General features: G+C 51.3%; 7 protein-coding genes across 7 annotated transcripts; 4 read left to right on the top strand and 3 right to left on the bottom strand.

Annotated features, from left to right (window-relative positions):
• Window positions 1-563: 563 nt before the first annotated feature.
• Window positions 564-2,457, top strand: AA0111_g5719 (hypothetical protein; the record flags this gene model as incomplete). Its single annotated transcript, XM_028651862.1, has 3 exons — window positions 564-1,002; window positions 1,054-1,368; window positions 1,430-2,457. The coding sequence occupies 3 exons, from the start codon at window positions 564-566 to the stop codon at window positions 2,455-2,457; spliced, it is 1,782 nt and encodes a 593-aa protein (XP_028506718.1).
• A 1,264-nt stretch (window positions 2,458-3,721) lies between these two features.
• AA0111_g5718 (hypothetical protein) lies at window positions 3,722-5,776 on the top strand (the record flags this gene model as incomplete). The annotated part of the gene is made up of 5 exons (XM_028651861.1): window positions 3,722-4,374; window positions 4,424-4,521; window positions 4,569-4,981; window positions 5,027-5,513; window positions 5,568-5,776. The coding sequence occupies 5 exons, from the start codon at window positions 3,722-3,724 to the stop codon at window positions 5,774-5,776; spliced, it is 1,860 nt and encodes a 619-aa protein (XP_028506719.1).
• A 2,128-nt stretch (window positions 5,777-7,904) lies between these two features.
• AA0111_g5717 (hypothetical protein) lies at window positions 7,905-9,368 on the bottom strand (the record flags this gene model as incomplete). The annotated part of the gene is made up of 1 exon (XM_028651860.1): window positions 7,905-9,368. One exon carries the CDS (start codon window positions 9,366-9,368, stop codon window positions 7,905-7,907), a length of 1,464 nt encoding a protein of 487 aa, XP_028506726.1.
• A 408-nt stretch (window positions 9,369-9,776) lies between these two features.
• On the bottom strand, window positions 9,777-11,542 carry AA0111_g5716 (hypothetical protein; the record flags this gene model as incomplete). The annotated part of the gene is made up of 8 exons (XM_028651859.1): window positions 9,777-10,328; window positions 10,380-10,448; window positions 10,499-10,579; window positions 10,627-10,710; window positions 10,763-10,871; window positions 10,919-10,985; window positions 11,035-11,249; window positions 11,298-11,542. The coding sequence occupies 8 exons, from the start codon at window positions 11,540-11,542 to the stop codon at window positions 9,777-9,779; spliced, it is 1,422 nt and encodes a 473-aa protein (XP_028506727.1).
• A 626-nt stretch (window positions 11,543-12,168) lies between these two features.
• AA0111_g5715 (hypothetical protein) lies at window positions 12,169-14,017 on the top strand (the record flags this gene model as incomplete). Its single annotated transcript, XM_028651858.1, has 2 exons — window positions 12,169-12,630; window positions 12,686-14,017. The coding sequence occupies 2 exons, from the start codon at window positions 12,169-12,171 to the stop codon at window positions 14,015-14,017; spliced, it is 1,794 nt and encodes a 597-aa protein (XP_028506724.1).
• A 1,462-nt stretch (window positions 14,018-15,479) lies between these two features.
• AA0111_g5714 (hypothetical protein) lies at window positions 15,480-17,021 on the top strand (the record flags this gene model as incomplete). Its single annotated transcript, XM_028651857.1, has 2 exons — window positions 15,480-15,784; window positions 15,839-17,021. The coding sequence occupies 2 exons, from the start codon at window positions 15,480-15,482 to the stop codon at window positions 17,019-17,021; spliced, it is 1,488 nt and encodes a 495-aa protein (XP_028506725.1).
• A 526-nt stretch (window positions 17,022-17,547) lies between these two features.
• Window positions 17,548-18,460, bottom strand: AA0111_g5713 (hypothetical protein; the record flags this gene model as incomplete). Its single annotated transcript, XM_028651856.1, has 3 exons — window positions 17,548-17,709; window positions 17,760-18,010; window positions 18,064-18,460. The coding sequence occupies 3 exons, from the start codon at window positions 18,458-18,460 to the stop codon at window positions 17,548-17,550; spliced, it is 810 nt and encodes a 269-aa protein (XP_028506722.1).
• Window positions 18,461-18,569: the final 109 nt, after the last annotated feature.

Here is an 18,569-nt window from a genome sequence, read left to right as displayed (position 1 = left end):
TCTAGGTACGCAGTTCCGCACAATATTTCTTGGAGACTAAGCAATCAGTTAAGGTGGTCGCTCCATTCCCCGCAATAGCTCCGCCCATGGCTTCGAGAAGCTTTGCCTCCACCAATCATCTCTCCCCATCTTCACTCTATGCCTTTTTCGGCACGGAATCCACGCCGGTTCTTCCGTCGACCTATCCATTGATGACGTCCGCAAGCTGCGAGTGAATCCTTACCTACGAACGGTCTGTACCGCGATGAAGCTTGGAGTGTGCCTTAGCTCGTCGCCATTGACCAACGATTGACTTTGCTGGCTCCCGCAGTCCACTACATCGGACGTACGAGGATCTTTTCGAGCATTTGCTTGAGGGGTTCCATGCACGCCGAGCTCAAATTTCCGGGTAATGTCCGTCTACCCAAGAGAATGGTGCCCGAGAAGTCCATGTCAGCGCGGAGGTCTATGAAACTATCCGGTATGATACGGATAGGCCTCGTTGAGGTACTTACCTTAAGTACCCTCTGGTCCGTACTGTCTATTGAAGCATCGATTTTGCCATTTCAGTCCGAATCCCTAAAATGGACCAACTACTGCCTTTATTTGGCCTTTTGATGCTCTCTACACCGGTTGGTGCTCAGAGCAATGGAACAGCAACTATTTCCTATGCTTTGCCTGCGGGCTACACAACCGCAAGTTTCAACGCCTCTGCACAACCTACTGCCTATAACCGCACCGATTTCTCGCCCAATGCCCTCGCAAGTCTCTGGGATATGGTAGGGCCAATTGTGACAGGCCCCATTACCACCACCGTTACACCAACTCCGGAGCCAACGGCATACCCACAGCCAGATCCCCAATACTATCATGCTTTGGTGGGTAGTGGATACCCAGAAGCACAGGGCTTGAAACTTCCCGAGAACTTCCAATGGGGGTTCAGCTCCTCCGCATATCAGATTGAAGGTGCGGCTAAGGATGAGGGCAAAGGACCCAGTATCTGGGATCTGTTGGCACACAGAGGTAAGTCTTGGGTGTCAGAAGTGATTTTGAGACGTATACTGATTTTTCCAGTCCCAAATTTTGTGGCCGACAATACGACTGGCGATGTCGTTGATCAGCACTACTATCTATACAAACAAGACTTTGCTAGATTAGCAAGTCTAGGAGTTAAAGCCTTCAGTCCGAGTTTCTCTTGGCCGCGATTCTTCCCGTTCGGCCACGGTCCAGTCAACGAAGAAGCCATTGCGCACTACGATGACGTGATTGCTACTATGCATGAGAATGGCATTCACCCCGCTGTTACATTGTTCCATTGGGATACCCCACTCGCCATATTCAACGAATACGGTGCTTGGACCGACCGTCGCGTTGTCGATGACTTCTTCAGTAAGTGTTGTTTTACGATGTGCAGGTGAGGCATACACTGACTTGATACGTCGACATGTAGACTATGCCAAGTTTGTCATCACACGATACGACGCCTACGTCGATGAGTGGTTCACGATCAACGAGCCTCAGTACTGTAACTGGCAATATGCGGGTTACCCAGCAGGCGAGTATTACCCTGCACCAAATGGCGTCACTGGTGGCAACGAAGCCCGCTTCCTGTGTGGTCATCACACTCTGCTCGCGCACGCGAAGGTATCTAAGTGGTACCATGAAGAGTTCAAAGGTCGGGGCCGCATTACCTTTAAGAACAGTGGAAACTATTATGAAGCCAACAGCACGAAGCCAGAAGACGAGGTTGCACGCCAACGAAACTTTGACTTTAGCATTGGCTGGTTTGGCGGACCATGGACAGATGGTGACTACCCACAGTCGCTTAAAGACACACTTGGCGACCTGTTACCAGAGTTCACACAGGAGGAGAAGGACATGATCAAAGGATCGTGCGACTTCTACGCCATCGACCCTTACTCGAGTTTCCTGGCTTTTGAGGTCGACGGAGGGCTGGAGTCATGCACAAGCAACCGCTCACACCCGGCCTTCCCTGATTGTGCTGGCTCAGCAAGTGTGGCCCCGAACGGCTTCCCCATCGGTCCTGCCGCTGACCCAGCCATGTCTTGGTTCTACTCGGCACCTGCAGGCGTCCGTCGGTATCTAAAGCATATCACTCAGGTTCTCTTCCCTTCGATTCCGGATATTGTTGTCAGCGAATTTGGTTTCGCGGAGCCTTTTGAGGGGCAATGGTCAAACCTGAACTCGGCGCTCTGGGATCTGAAGAGGGCAGATTACTTCCAGCAATATCTAGACAACATCCTGCTGTCGATACATGAGGACGGAGTCAACGTGACAGGAGCATGGGGGTGGTCGATTTTGGATAATTTCGAGTGGGCGCTTGGTACGTCGGTTAGGTTCGGAGTGCAGTACGTGAACTACACGAGTCTGGAAAGGACGCCCAAAGCCAGTCTGTTCCAGTTCCTGAACTGGTTCAAGGAACACGAGGCGGGTGGGAACGCGACAATGAGGATGTAGACAAGATCAAGAGCGAATACAGGAGTGTAACGAACCATCAAGTATAACAAGGGCAAGAACAGATATGCTATCCTGGAAACTGGCGAGGGATGTTGGATGAATTCAAAGGTTGTAGTTGATTAAGCGACAGAGTGCAGGCCATGCTGGATGTCGGCCAGCATGACAGCGCGTACCCTGTTTCACATGACGTGTTGTCCTTGGCTGTCTTCGTCAACAGACATGTTGGGGCGTAGAAATGGCGCTTTTGCCGCGATAGTAGACGCGATCAAAGGGATAGCGAGCACTCTGGCGCATCCGTGGGCAGTGCCATGTCTGGTGTGTGTTAGCTCGCTTTCTTATCGCGCGATTAGGTCCCTTGTGACAAGAACGGCTCCACCCGGTCAACTTGGTGCGCGTGCCTGCATTTGAATACCATACAAGAGCTAGTAACCATGCTCTGGTGAACGAACTCAACTGTGAACGTGTCTGCCTTGAATACCTACGGGATCCAGTGATTTACACCGTGTTGGGTGACCTATTACACATCGCGGCTGCCACTTGGCACATGAGCTTGACGCATCCGGTTGCGCCTAGGTCCCCAGCTACGGAACCTCGATAAACTACCTGACAACCACCAAGGCGACGGCCAAAGGCTCCTGCAGCTTCCACACAGCCGTACATCAGCACTTTCTTTGTCAGCGCAGCTCCAGCAGTTGTGTAGTCACCCAGGGTCCACGGCCCCGACGGCGGCATCGTCATCTCTCGGCTCGCGACATCGCCAGCTGCTCCAAACCTCCGAGCTCACGTCGGCAACCTCACTAGCTCTCCGGGGCCTACAACGACTCCACGCACACTACACCACCGTCTCTTCGCTCTGAACTGCCTATGCCAACTACCTAATCCTAAACACAACGCCCTGTTAGGCACAGCGCTGCCACCAACCCATACCCGCGTCATCTGCGGGTAACCAGACCTAGCGTTCGTCCTGGCAGACGAAACCGCCCCAAACTCTCCCTCCCCAATCGCCTCCGACCGCCCATCCACCCCGAACTCCCCCGCTTCATCTTCCCCCATAATCTCTGCCCCTCCCAACCAAGCCGCGCCCTCCACTCGATCCTCGTACCAAGCCCACGCCACCACTATCCCGTCCGAACACACTACAGCCGGGAAGCGCAGGCACAGCTTCTCTGGTAGCGACGAAGCCGAAGAAGAGCCTCTGACAAGCGGACCCAGAGGCAGCTTATCCCGTCACATTTCGAAGCGCAGGCGCAGACAAGACGGGAAGATGCGCCTGGATAACGACCACTCCAAATCATCACAATCACCATCGCGCAACTTTGCAAACGGATCATCACAGGCATCAGGGCCCAGGTCTCCCCTGGCCAAGGGTACGAATGGAAGTACGCATAGCAGAAACGAGAGCAATGGCTCGTACACGAATGGAGGGCCGGTAGCAAACGGGGGAACGGTACCTGCCACTTTCTTTGGCCATGACAGGGAAGAAGTGACGCGGATACTGATACAGAGCCTCACCGACTTGGGCTATCACAGTGCTGCGGGCGCATTGTGCAAGGAGAGCGGCTTCCAGCTCGAAGGGCCGACGGTTGCGGCATTTCGAACCTCGGTGCTGAACGGCGATTGGGAAGAAGCCGAGGAGCTACTGTTTGGGTCAAGTACATTTGATTCTGGGGGAGGAGTTGGTCTGGACCCGCCTTATGGAAAGCCATGGGGCAAATCAAGATCACGCCCAAATTCGCAGCGTTCTGCAGGCTTGACCCTAGCCGAGGGCGCAAATCGCGAAGTCATGCTGTTCTGTTTGAAGCAGCAAAAGTATCTCGAGTTACTTGAGCGGAGAGACCTAAGCAAAGCGCTTGCGGTACTTCGACAAGAGCTGACACCGCTTCATCAAGATGTAGGGAGGTTACATGCGCTTTCAGCGTAAGTCTTCATCCCCATGACCACATAGCACACAGCTAATACCTCATAGACTTATGATGTGCCAGTCTGCCGAGGACCTCAGGAACCAGGCTCAATGGGACGGCGCTCGCGGCGACTCGCGGATGCATCTACTCTCTGATCTCTCAAGTGAGCACTACATGACAGATCTCGATAGTCCTACTAACATGCAAAAGGATCAATATCACCCAGTATTATGATTCCTGAACACCGCTTATCTGTTCTGTTAGACGAGGTAAAGGATAGCTGGATTGCAAACTGTCTCTATCACAACACGGCCGCGTCACCTTCTCTCTACCTGGACCATAACTGCGAGAGAGATGATTTCCCAACGAAGGCTGTGCTTGACTTGAGGCACCACAAGGATGAGGTATGGTTTCTGCAGTACTCAAATGACGGCACGAAACTCGCCTCATCAAGCAAGGACAAGACAATCATCATCTACGAAACCAACACCTACAAGGTGCTACATCAGCTCGACGAACACCAGGAATCCGGCATCGCATACCTTGCCTGGAGTCCTGATGACACAAAGATTATAACATGCTGTTCACAACCAGAGAACTCTGCACGGATATGGGACGTCAAAGTAAGATGACCAAATCTATCCACGGACCTCCACTAACATCAACAGACTGGCATGTGCATACAATGCATCAGTGACTTTACCTACCCGTGCACTACAGCAGCTTGGGACCCTTCCGGCTCACGGGTCATCATCGGATCACAGGATGACAGTATGGGTTGTGGAGTCTGGGATCTCGATGGCCAACTCAAACACAACTTTTGCGATGACGGAAAGCTCCGTGTCAACGACCTTGCAGTTTCCGCCGACGGACAGCGATTAGTCGTCATAACTGAAAGCTCTATCGTTGTGTTCGACTTCGCAAGTTACGAAAAGATCGCCGAGTTTCAGCTCGATGATACCAAATTGACAAGCGTCACCATCAGCCAGGATTCGCGACATATGCTAGTCAGCATGAGCCCCGATCAGATTAAGCTTATGGAGATCGACACCGGTGATGTGATACAACGCTTCGAGGCCCATGTCCAGAAGCAGTTCATCATCCGATCAGTATTTGGTGGCGCTGACGAGAACTTTGTAGTTAGCGGCAGCGAAGGTATGTGTGCATACTGTCTTGTCCCATGATCCAATCACTGACGCACGTCTGTAGATTCGCGGATATACATATGGCGCTCCAACGGCCTTCTTATTGAAGCTCTTGATGCACATCCCGGCTGCGTCAATAGCGTAGCTTGGCACCCCAAGGATCCCACGACATTCGCCTCCGCTGGTGATGATCATCGAGTAAAGATCTGGAAACCAGCTTCAGCGTCCCCCATGCCATCAGGCAGTGGCTCAAGTAACGGTTACGGAAGGTAGAGTTGGCAAATAGCCTGGCGTGGTACGCATATACGGTGTCATGAGCAATTGGTGGATGATGGCTTGTACGATGGAAAGCTATGTGTTCTGTTGCATTAAATTTGGCGTCAGATTGTGCATGGTTCATATGAGGGCTGGGCTGCATGACTTTTCTTGGGTATGTGGGTTGCGCGTAGCATTTTTTCTGACCATTCGTGCTCGCACTCCCCCTTCGATATGACGTATGTTATTATTATTTAGACACTATGTGTAGTGAATCATCTGTTCTTGAGTGGATAGCTCTCTATGTGTGCATGAGTTTGCCTGCCACAGATCAATACTTCATCGTGTTCCTGTAACATTCGCATCTCTTTACTCTAGACTTTGTAACGCAGTGTTGTGACGTTGTCAAGACAAACCTTTGGCTCTTCTATTCCTTCACATTCCCAGCTCGCTCCTTTCTATCACATCTTCCCTTTCTTTCTGATACTTCGCCCACATTGTCCCAACAGCTGCATAATCTCCAACTGTATCCGCCTTGCGGTCCCATATCCAGCTTTGTCGAACCCCTTCATTCATTTGTTGTGATCGCCTCGCAACCCTTCGCTCACCCACCCACAGCTCTTCTAATGCCCCAAGACTACCAAAGGCCAACCGCGCAACCTCATTCTCAGCCACTACTCTCCTTTTCTCGTTATCTTCCCACAACGCACGCCTTGCTTCTTCAGTCTTACACTCCATAACAGCTCGTTTCCAAAGCCCCCGATTTCCCATGTCTAGATACTCGATCTTGCTGATCTGCAGCGTCTTGAGTTGTCTCAAGCATGGTCCCAGTACATGCATCATGGATGCGATGTCAGCTCGGTAACAGTACGATTCACTGCGTAGCACGAGATGATGGAGACGCGGGAAAGTGGTGGTGAGAAAGGTGAGTTCAGGAAGAGACCAGCTAGCGCTTCCATCGAAACTTCTCAGTCCCTCTGCACACTTGAAAAGCGAGTCTTGGTCGTTTTGCAAACTTGGGGGCGGCATGGTCTCGAACAAACTCTCCAAGTCGGTATACTTTTCCATTGCACAGTCCTCCCCATCCCCCTTCCCTTTTAGCACCAGGGTCTCTAGGTCGGGACAATGAGTTACCAGAAACGCAGCACTGCTATTCACAGTCAACGTCTTCACTCCTCTTAGCGCAAACAACTCAGGACTCAGAGACGAGGAACATTCGGTGAATGCAGTCGAAAATATGTCCAAACTCCGGCTCATCATCCTCACCTCCAATCTCTCTAACCGCAGCAAGCTTCGCACAAAAGTAAACAGATCGATTGCATCACTGCTTGATACGTAGGCGCCCGAACACCACCACCACAAACTGCCGAACATATCGATTTTCAGTGTTCGGACGTGATGGTGTAGATGAGGTGTAAAAGTGTTTGGGTCAAGTGCTTTGAGTGGGGCGGTGATGCGTATAGTGTTGAAAAGTTGAGGGGTCAAGAGATGGTAGAGACGGCGGTTTGTGAGTGAAAGATGTTTCCAAGGGGTTTGGTGGTGGTGGTGTTTGAGGAGGTTGCATATAAGTAGTAAGACGTCATCGCAGAGGTCAGGTAGGGTGAGAGTTTTATGGACCGTTGGAATCGGCGATGAGTTCATCAAGCTGTCGATTCGTACAGATCTCGTTTTGGGTGTCATTGGGTCCATTTTGACGTGGGAAAGACTGAGAATTTGAGTAAGTTTGTAGACATGTCATCGTGTTTGCGATCCTGATTATGTCAAATAAGATGGGGATGTGGATTGGAGCTAAGGAGCTACCCCACGTTCTAATACACACTCGTTACTCGAAGAGGTTAGTTATCTTAGAGCTCCTAGGTCGGCTTATCAGAGTTCAGCAAAGATCGGGTGGGGAAGTGCAAGCAGACTTGTATTGTTATCCGTACTATTGCTGTCGAACTATTCTTTTACCATCATTAGTCATAATCATAAGTGTTAATCGTATCTGTCATATCGTCTTTGGCTTTGTCGGTCCTAGGCAAGGCACAAACGTCCACCACTCCACTTTTCTTACACTTTCAACTCATTCTTGGGTATCCGCGACATGCAACAATTAGGTCCAGAAGGAAACATTCAATGCTTTGGTAACGCGAAACTGATGCAGCTCTCAAATGACGCGGACTGTTCCTTTACCTTTCCCGAGGGTTTGGGAAGAAGATATCAACATATCCCTTAGTCGATCTTCGGCTTTTGCTAATTCTGATCGGCTGTTATGATCGAGACGCGATGGTCGGGGCCATGGCAGCCAAGATTTGATAGAGCCCAAGGCGCCAGAGTGCGTTCGTGACGCTGGGAGACTACGCATAGACGCCCCACGTTGGTGTGAAGGAGTTCTTCGGGGTGTAGCAGTCTGGGACCGAGCACTCAACGATCCATCGGTATCCCTGACGATGTCCTGCATCGCCGATGAAGTATCTAGGGAAAGGTGCTTCGATGCTGTAGGTGCGGCAACGGTGATGGCTGGATGTGAAGAAGAGGTGGAGGCTTGAACCGCCCAAGCCGGACCTGTGTCTTGAGTTTGAAGCTGTTTCGAGCTGCCAGCCTCTTGCTCCCGGAAAGTGTCGCCATCTATGGCCTTTCTCTTCCCACTACCACCACTAATGACACTCTTCAGGCTGCCATATGCTGACTGACTACGTTTCTTACTACTCTCCGCCCTACCATCTTGCGCCAACCTTTCGCTGGAGCTGCTTGCTTCAGGCACAGCCATAAGCGTGTTGTCTGCAGCAGTCCACCCTTGACTGATTCTATTTAGACGACCTCGTCCCGCCAAGGCTCCTGTGCTGGTAGCCCATGCCGAACCCCCACCAGTTATTTCTCCCTGTGGTGGTAGATGAGAGTCGTACTCGTCAGCTAGACTCATTCTGCTTCTGGCGCAGATCTCGGCTATGGCATCGATGGCATCTCTGATCTCAGGGTCAACGGCACGAAGGATGGCCGAGAAGGAGAATTCGTCAGCGGAGGGTAGTTGCTCGGTCCTGCCTGCCAGACCAGCCGACAGGGCTGAAGCATGATTCTGACCGTTCATCGCAAACGAGCGTGGCGTGTTGAAGCCGGAACCAGGGCGCGATGCGTGCCGCGATGCCGAGTATGTGCGTACTACGACGGGCTGGCTAGTGACAGTTGTCCGACTAGAAGTGGACTTTGCCGACTTGCTCTTAGAGGGCGACGAGTGGAAGGCAGGTGCGTTCAGAGCGCGCAATGCAGCAGACTGGGTCGGTGGGATTGTGTTGGTCAGGGTAGTGGTTGCACTGGGCACTGAGCCCGAGCTCGCTGTCAGGTCAGAGGTGCCTTCTGGTGCATCTAGTGGTTGCGTGTGGGCGAGGACAGGTTCGCTCGACAGTATAGGCTGAGCACTAAGTGTAGACGTGGTGTTGTTGCCCAAAAGGGTCGAGAAGACGCCCAAGGGTACCGACTGTCTGGCCGTCGCTGTAGGCGTCAATGGCTGTGGGATTGAGTTCGACTCGGCGGTACCTGAGCCATGTTGCTCATGGCTGGTCTGAGGGGCAGAGCTGGGCGGGACCCATGGCGCCTGGAAGGGAACGCGCGGGTCATTAGACATGCCGGACATTGTGGATTCTGCCTTCTGTAGCTGCAGGTCAATGCATTGCCGCTATGCGACGCCGTCTGAGTTGTTGGGTGAGCTGCCGTGATCGAGAGGGATGCGTTGGCGGCCGACGCGGGCTACGCTTGGCTAAACATTTTGGCCTACCACCGACCCGGCCGCCGTCATTGGGCCGTCGTCACACTATCGTACACACACCCCGACATGTTAACTGCGTTGCACTCCAATTGCCATGTCCTCAATTGCGCACTTCAAAGACCCACATGAGTTTTGCTGTGGCTAACATGCGTCACATTGGTTGTGACCGCCCGAACTGTTTCTGACAGTAGTCCGCCTGTTCATCACAAAGAGAAGGTGACACGTGGGGGTACTGCGTAGAGAAGGCCACCATGTTCCTCACGGATATTCTAAGTCTCAGAACAGCATCCTGTCGTCTGTTCCTTCGTCCACTAGCGGTGCGCACACCAGTTCCTTTGCCTGCCCAAGCTCCTGGCTCAACCAGGACACCAGCCCACCGAGCGCTTCGTCCAATATCTGCATCTCAGCCTTGATGTTGAGCATCAGCATTTTCTGCAGCTCCTGCCTCCAACCTTGCTCGGGGCCTTCATCACTGCATAAGTTCCACTCTAGCATTCGTGCTGCTTTAGTACGGTCGCGCGCTGTTAGTCGCATCAGTCCTTGGGGTTGAGTGATTGCACTGGTGTCTGTGTGCTCTTCGCCTACCGGAGTCCGGCTCATGTGGTGACTCTTTAAACCAAGCCAACGGATTCTGGGCAAACCCGGCGCAGTCGTATCAGTGGGTGTGACGTCCTCATGAGCAAGGCGATACGAGCCATACTTGTACGTCGACAGGATGGCGATACCGTCAGGATCAAGATCCACAAGAGCGTACATGGGGATGTGTGAGGCGTCTTCCGCTATATGGTTCAACAATCTTCGTGAGGCAATATCGGGATATCCCTTTGCCTGTAAAGGATATTAGGTAAGGAAATATCAAGAAAGAGCAATCAAGCTTACAGTCAATACAAGTCCTTTCGAACCCATCGTCTGCCACTGTGGTGAGCTCTTCAAGGATCTGAAAGTGGCCTAGGTATGCGTCAGCGATAATAAAAGATAGTTTGCAGCATCAGTGATACCTCTTTCTCGATGATAAGAACCCAATGTACTTCTGTCAGATCTAAACTGTCGTTCGCACTCAAATTGGGAACGATAACACCCTGCCAGACCATCAGCGATGTGTCACAACTCGACGAGATGGTCTCACCTCCTCGCTCATACCGTTCACAACATGACCGTCATGTCGGATTAATCTGAAGTTACCAGCTAGTAAGCCTTTTGCGGCAGCAGTCTAAGATAGAGTGTTAGCTGTGCTTCGGCTCATGCCACAGAGCCTCGCGTACCACATTCAATTGGGATCGGGTGATGCCGAAGGTACAAGCCAAGTCGTCGACATATCGATCAACGACTGACTGCTTAATGAAGAGGTCTGGATGTCGGTAATATATATCTCTGCATCGGGTCAGATCGTATCATCTGTGTACAAAGACGAGATGTACCTCTTCGTCATAACAGTGTCCACGACAAGGCCAGAATGGATAAGTTCCAGGATGCGAAGCAGTACAGCTGTGCAAGTGTCAGTGTTTTCTGATCATACGTGCATGTGTGTACCTACTAAAATTCCATGCCTCTTGCGCACTTGCTCCAGGAAAGTTAATATTCCGTTCTTTAGGTTCCGGAATCATCGCGCTGCCATCCGATGTAACAGCAGTCCGTCTGCGAGATAGGGCTGCGCGCGACTTCAGAGTGATAGTGAGCGCTTCGTGCTCTTCTAGCAGAGCGTTCACAATCGTCTCTAGTATTGCTTCAATGCAAGCGATCACCCAGCGTCTACACAAAGATCAGCTATAGACAGTTCAGCTACGGAGATTGATGTACCTGTCGCGTATCGGTCTTTGGGTGAGATTAGTTTGATAGTGCTGGTGTCCCTCCTGAGAATCCAGGGTAGTACTGGCAGTTGGAAGTGTCGAGTCTGAACTGTTCGATATACCCCACAGCAAAGTCTCTTCTCTGGAAGTAGTGAACAGTAGCTCATCATCAGTGTCCTCCGACAAGGCATCATCAGGAGCGGTTTGCAGGTCAAAGTCGCTAAACAACATGTCCTCGAAATCGCTCGTATTCATTGCGGGACTGCGGAATGGCGGGGGACGGCCTCCTAAGTTGAAAACTCCTCTTTGATCAGCAGAACGAAGATTACCAATTATTGGAACTCGGCAAAGCACGCGAAGTGCATGGTGGTGTTGGGACGGGCAAGCCGTTCACAGAACGCATGTTTTGCATGTGAGTATCGTCATAAGGCAAGTACGATACGCGCGACTACAACCACAGAAGGCAGGTCCACTCCGCATGGTTGCACATCAAATCCATGATGACATAGCTGCCTGATCATTTGGGGCATTGTCTACTGTTGAAATGGTGCTCAGGGTATTGATGTTCGTATCCATTCCGCCCTAACGCTAAGAGGAAATTAGAACATGAAATCGCTAAAGTATGGCCATTCGAATAGTTGGCCCCAGTCTCACTTTCCCGCGCTAGTCCCCCGAAAGCCCTGGCCGCACGCGCCTTCCACGCGCTGCGCGTCGCGCTTTCCAACTCCGCGTCTCCTCCCGCATCAACGTCCACTACCGCAACCACTCCGTTTATTCATCCTTGACACAACTCCGCCAATTGAGCGCCAACTCTCGAACATTCAGTTCTTGATAGATTCGCAAAATCCTACAGGCTATACTCTCGGCAGCCAACGTACAATATGGAGGACCCCACGCCCGTTGCGCCGGTGCCCCAGAAACGTCCACACGAGAACGATGACACTGAGCCTTCCATCTCAACTCCAGTTAAACAGATTCACTCAGAAGCCTCTTCGCCCCTTTCAGTTCTTTCGGTCCAAACCCCGTCACCCCTCAAGAGCAGTGCTCCGAATTCGAATGCCCCAGACAACAGCAATGCTTCGGCCCCAACCACCTCCCAACCAGCCAAGAGACGGAAGCTTACCACACAAGAGAAGGAGGCTCAACGTCTAGAGAAGGAGGCGAAGGCTAAAGCACGAGAAGAGAAGAAAGCGCAAAAAGAGGCAGATGAGAAGGTGAAGGCAGAGCAAAAGGCGCAGAAGGATGAAGAGAAGCGCAAGAAGAACGAAGAACGGGATGAGAAGAAGCGTCTTAAAGAAGAGGAACAACAACGGATAGAAGAAGAAAAGGCAAAGAAGGCACGGGTAAGTCAAACGTCACGTTTGAATCGCGGATTAAATAGTGCTAATCCATTAATAGTCTCAAATGAAGCTTAATGCTTTCTTCGTGAAGCCAAAGGCGGGAACCAGCCCAGGACAGGCCGTGGTAGCTTCATCCCAGAACCTCACTGCTTCATCTGTATCTTTAACAAGCACATCTGGAGTCGATACTAATTTGGCACCTCCATCACCACAGAAGACCATTGTTAAGAACGCACAGTCAGACTACGAGCGATACTTCTTACCATTCAACCTTCCTCCGCACACAATCCTTGCGTCCACGAATCCCCTGCTAGACGACCCGGAACGGTTGGAGACTGCCCGAACACGGCTAGAGAACATTATCACGCAGAAGAGTACTAGTACTGAGACCATCACAAGAGAGACATTGGTATCTTCTCTTCCAAGACGAGACCAGCGGACCCGCAAGACTGCGACCATCGCGGAAGTCATCGAGCGTGTAAATGGCTCATCAGATCAACCCATTGACCTGACTGCAGACAAAGGCCCGTTGGAATTGCTCAAGGACATTCCTATGAAGTACATTCACTTTTGCAAGGACGTACGCCCGCCGTATTACGGTACATATACCAGGCCATACACCGATATGGAGGCTTCTCGGCTCGCACGAAATCCTCTCGCCAGGGTTCGGCAGGACACTGACTATGATTACGACTCTGAGGCGGAGTGGGAGGAGCCTGAGGAAGGAGAAGATCTGGACTCCGACGGAGAGGACGATAACGAAGACGAGGCGGAAGACGACATGGACGGTTTCCTCGATGATGAGGAAGACCCACAACTCAAACGACGACTCATTAGTGGTGATTTGGTTCCTGTGAGCACCGGCTTGTGCTGGGAGGACGCAGACCGAGTGTCCAGGTTGAACGATGGTTCCGATGCCATATGTACCGACTTCAAGGATTTCAGGATGGGTTTCCTGTTGGACCCGCAAATGAGCTCAATTGACCCGTTCTCCACGGCATACTGGGCTCCAGACCCTGCGACAGCTTCTACTACTGCCAATGCTACGAAGAAAGAAGGCTCTGTCAATAGCGCTATGAACCCGCCTCGAGCGCCTCTGGTTCAACGCTCCATGAACGGCTTGCTTAACACGCTGAATGGTCCGCAGAAATCCGCTGCAGCTACTCCGACTAAGCCTGCGAAAGCCAAACGACAAGTACCCACTGAGCAGCTGCCGGCTTTCAAGGCCGAGATTGAAGGTAAAGATTTGACCAAGATTGGTATGATCGAGGCGCTGAAGAAGGCGTTTCCAAAGTTGCCCAAGGATGCTATCAGCAATACCTTGAGCGTAGTCGCTGCAAGGGTAGGCCCCACCGAGAAGGAGAAGAGATGGGTGCTTGTCAACACCTGAAAGCGTCGCGTTGTTAACATCACATTCCGGTCAGCCCTTTGGCTTTCGCTTATCATGTATACTGCTTTTTCCATGTGTGTTAGTAACATATCTTGTTAACTACTTTGGGACCTATGGGGATAGTCGTTTAACATAGCGGGTGGTGGCGTATACGGTCAAGGCTCAGGTTTCGGGTGTTCCAGAGCCATTAGCAAGCGATGAATCTGCTTTTCAAAAGTCGAGCCGCGGTCCCGCGTTGTGGAAGAAGTGGAATATCAACAGTGTGTTGGGAGGCTAAACAATCTCATCAAGATTACGCGATGAACAAGGATGTTAATGCCAAGTTTGGTTGCATGTGCCATACACGCGCATATTATCTGAACAATTATTAAGGGCACAAAGTGACACTGGGGAACTGAGACATTGTGATGGTGGCGGGCAGTCCAGTGACTGAGACGAATGGATGAATCCGTCAACCGTCCCAAATGCTGTACGCATTGCAAGTCTCAAGTGTAGACGCTGGGTTGTCTCCTGCACAGTATCCGTGAGACGCACCACGCAACAGTCGAGGATTACGTTACTTGCGACTATGGATATTAGAACCAGTGAGCTGCATTGTCACAAAATCATTTGGTCCATCATGCTGATTCGTCCAAGTATATCCTCAGAAACACGCATTTAGATGCACGGCTTTAGGTAAGTATAAGAACCCTTGCGGAAGGGCAAATAACGGCGTGCGGGGAATACTTGCATGGTGCGGAAACAAGCCAGTATATCGTGGTTATTTCCGTGTATATGCTTTTTTTCCCCTCCAACTGTGGGCTCGTCCAGCGGGTACGCAATCTATCTGCTTCAGGCATACAAACTTTGGTGAGCGCGAGGTTAAGAATAGCGAGTGGTGCTGGATCCACATATGCACCGAGGACCGTGCGGGCGGGCGCTTGGGATACTCGCGAGACGATCCCGTCCAATTAACCCCGTCTTGTAAACGCTCGCTATATTTAGTGCAACAGCCTACAATGACAGCCCAATCATCAAGGCCTCTGCGACGGTGAAGCTTACGCCCGGAAAGGGATCATCTTTGTTCCCCAAGTACCTTTCTATCCGAAGCGCCAGCATTAGACCGTGGTACTTCCACAACAGCATCAGCAGGCGCTCTCTACAGCGGTCCAGTCCCGTGCGGCTCTAAACAGCGCCTCGGGATGCAGCCATGCGCTACCAACAGAAGCAAGGTGGATATTCCCGCATGTAAGAATAGCTGAGCCGTCGTCTGACTGGCTGAACATCTGCATGCTCATCTTAGTGTATCGGTATACAGATGGTGGAGGCCTACAAAGATATCGTACCGCCGCTGGATTCTCCGCAACTCCAGTTTGAGACGTTTCGTCATTGCCGTCGTTCATACTCGCCTGTCGGTGTTGTAAGCAATATTCAGTACATTGCTACTTGACCTTCAGCTTGCTGGATTCAGGCGTTTTTCGTCATGGCGTCTTTCGTTCTTTGCCTTTCCGCAACTGTGCTGTTCGTTCAGTCCACAGTCGCTTCAAACTGCACTAAGAAACCGATATATGTCGATATCCACAAGCGAGCCGTACACGATTCGTCAGTCTTCCAATATGGATCCTTCATCGGACTAGGAACGCCAGCACAAAACCAGAGTCTTTGGCCGTCATTACAACAAAACCACGTCTCGTTTGCGTCAAACAACTACTGCAAAGATACAAACACAACACTCAAGGATTGCGATACACATACAGGGGGTTTCTTCAACGATCGAGATTCGGATAGGTATGCATGTTTAGAGATATGAAAGTCGACCTTATCAGCTGACACATAGTGTAGTTTCGAGAAAGACGACAGTTTCCAAACCTTAGACAATGACCAGAAAGAATTCACGGGATTCTTCGGTCGAGAGACCGTACGACTATATACACATTACTTCGAGACGGATGGCGCGTCGCAGACGTTACTACAGAACACCACCATCGAAGTCGCAGAATCAGGGTCAATCACGCCTGGAAGAGTTGGTGTGGGATCGTCTTCAACAGTACTACGGGATCTCGTTGCGCAGGACATCATCGCCGGTAAAACATACTCACTCTATATCGGACAGGGTTTTGAAAGAGCTGGAGGTGTAGTCAACGGCAGCAACGTCTTTGGTGGATACGATTCTGGTCGTTTCACGGGAGAACCACACAAATACTCAATGAACATCAACAACCCGAATCCGATGAGCGTCCGCATCAAAGACATTGTCATCACCAACACGGAAGACAACGCAAACGTATCGCTCTTCGACAACACAGTCTTCACTGACATGAAGACGCGGGCAGAGGACTTCGAGGCCCAGATCACGACTGAACAGTTTCCATTTTCTCTACCCTACCAGATTACCCAGAACTTCATCAAGCAACTAGGTGCTGAACAGGATAACAAGTGGGGTGACAACTCGTTGAGATTGAAGAACGCTTTCAACGGCTCACTCTCGATTGTGCTCGAAGATGGTTTTACTGTCACTCTCCCACCAGAAGTCCTCATGAACGCTTCCAACATCACGCCTATACAAGATCGCGAGGAGTCGGCAGAAACGCCATTCTATCTCGGCACCGCTTTCCTAGGCCAGATCTACCTGATGGCCGACTACGAGGCCAACAACTTCTTCCTTGCTGAAGCTATTCAAAAGAACAACATGGTCATGCCAGTAACCTTCTGCCCTAAATCAACCCCTGTAGCCTACCAACGCCCCAAACAGTCCGCGTGGCAAAGCCAAGGCCTTATTGGCGCTGTCATCGGTGGTGTTGTAGGCGGCATTGGCCTAATTTGTGCAAGCTACTGTATCTGGATAACATGGATGCGTAAGAAGGATGAGCGGAACTTGAAGAGAGAATTGAAGCGAAACTCTCAAAGAAAGATGGAGCAGATGGACATCGAAGAGGCACAGCCGAAGTTTGATCCACCGCCACGGAGTGTGAATGCAGCGAAGGCCATGTTCTGGAGGAAGAACAAGCCTGGGTTGACTTTCTGAGGCGGATTCTTTGAGGTTGTTTCTTCATGTGTTGTTTATCATTCATTATACCCAAGGCTAACATTATGTTGCTCATTTAAACCATGCGTTATCTTTCAATGCTCACGCTATTTGTATCATTCATGTCTAGGCAAAGTTTGTCAGGATCGATCGGGTTTAGTGGTGAGTTGACGCCCCAAATAAGCAGTTTTAGTATATCATCCATCACTGCAAGTTTCACTCAGGCCAGCACCTCGGGTTGTGATGAGTTACAACCCAATCGTTTTTCAGCCGATGTCCCATGAGTTGGTTCCGCTAAATTGGGGAAGTTGTCAAGGTGTAGATTGTGGTGCTTTTCAACTTGATTGTTACACATACACTCAGCACCTGATCATGCAACTAGTGCGGACGGTGTCAATTGCGGCACGTTTCACAAGACGCGTTTCGATTGTGTGGGGGAACCGGAACGTCGGCCATATCGAGTGCTTGTTTACAATATGGTACAAAGTGTGGCAGTGGTTTTGTACAAGATGGGATTGCGTCCAGGTCATGATTCAGGTGCGAAGCTGAAGCCAAGGGGTGCGAGTATCTTGTCTTGCACAACCTTGTTGGCTACTTCGCCGCCACGCTCTAGTGCTACCGCTCCGACAATGGCGTATAGGGAAGTCATGAGGACAGTCTCGAAACCAGAACCTTGAAGGTTGTCCGCCTGAAAATGGTTAGCCTGCAAACCAGAGTGCCGTTTGTATTCAAGCATACCCTCTTGGGTGTCCACCGAGTGACCTTATCCAGGCGGTATCGCTCTGCTATCGGTGCTAGCCGTGACTTGCTCAGCACCAGACTCTCTGCTTCGTCGGTCAAGCCCTGCAGCCCGTCCAAGGCGGGGTGCAGGTATGGTTTACGGCCGTACTCGTCGTTGACTGGTACACCGTTGGAATCTCTCGGCCATTGGTGTTCTTGTGGCGAGTTTATGAGTGCTTGTGATGTTTGTAGTTGGACAATCCTCCGTCCTGCCCATTTTATTAGCCTCCCGCCTGCCCGCCTCAGGAATATGCACACATACCCAAGTATGCCAGTCGGTCATTGAATCCTCTCTTTCCGTGGTCGAAGCTCTTGTGTGTAACGGCTAACCACTTGACGTCGTCCCCCAGCATCTTGTCTCCTCCAGGGCCCAGCATGCGTATGTACGCATCGTCTAACTTTTTCGGGTCATCGTTGACTTTGTGAATGCCCCCTTTGGCTGCCGGTCGTATCCTGTGGGGTGCTACCATTCGCGGGGGTGTTTGCTGCCATCGCGGCCGGCCCGCAGCTTCTGTATCATATTCGGTGGCTCTCGATGGGGTGGTGCTCGAAAATGCGCATGCGGAGGTCCGCACGATGCATGTTTTTGATGTTTGCGAGGGGCGGAGTGATGATGAAGCGGTCGAGACGAGTGATCGGAGCGGTCGTTTGGAAGCCATTGCGATCCTTCCAAGGGCTGGGTGAGGTTCAAGAGGCGTGATTGGCGGGGGGCGGAGACGATGCTGCTGGCGGAGGTGAAGTTCGGATCATCGAAAAGTTGCGGCACGC

This window comes from Alternaria arborescens, assembly GCF_004154835.1.
Source record: "Alternaria arborescens strain FERA 675 chromosome Unknown contig_11, whole genome shotgun sequence".
Classification (NCBI taxonomy): Eukaryota; Fungi; Ascomycota; class Dothideomycetes; order Pleosporales; family Pleosporaceae; genus Alternaria; species Alternaria arborescens.
This window is presented reverse-complemented; position numbering and strand designations above follow the sequence as displayed.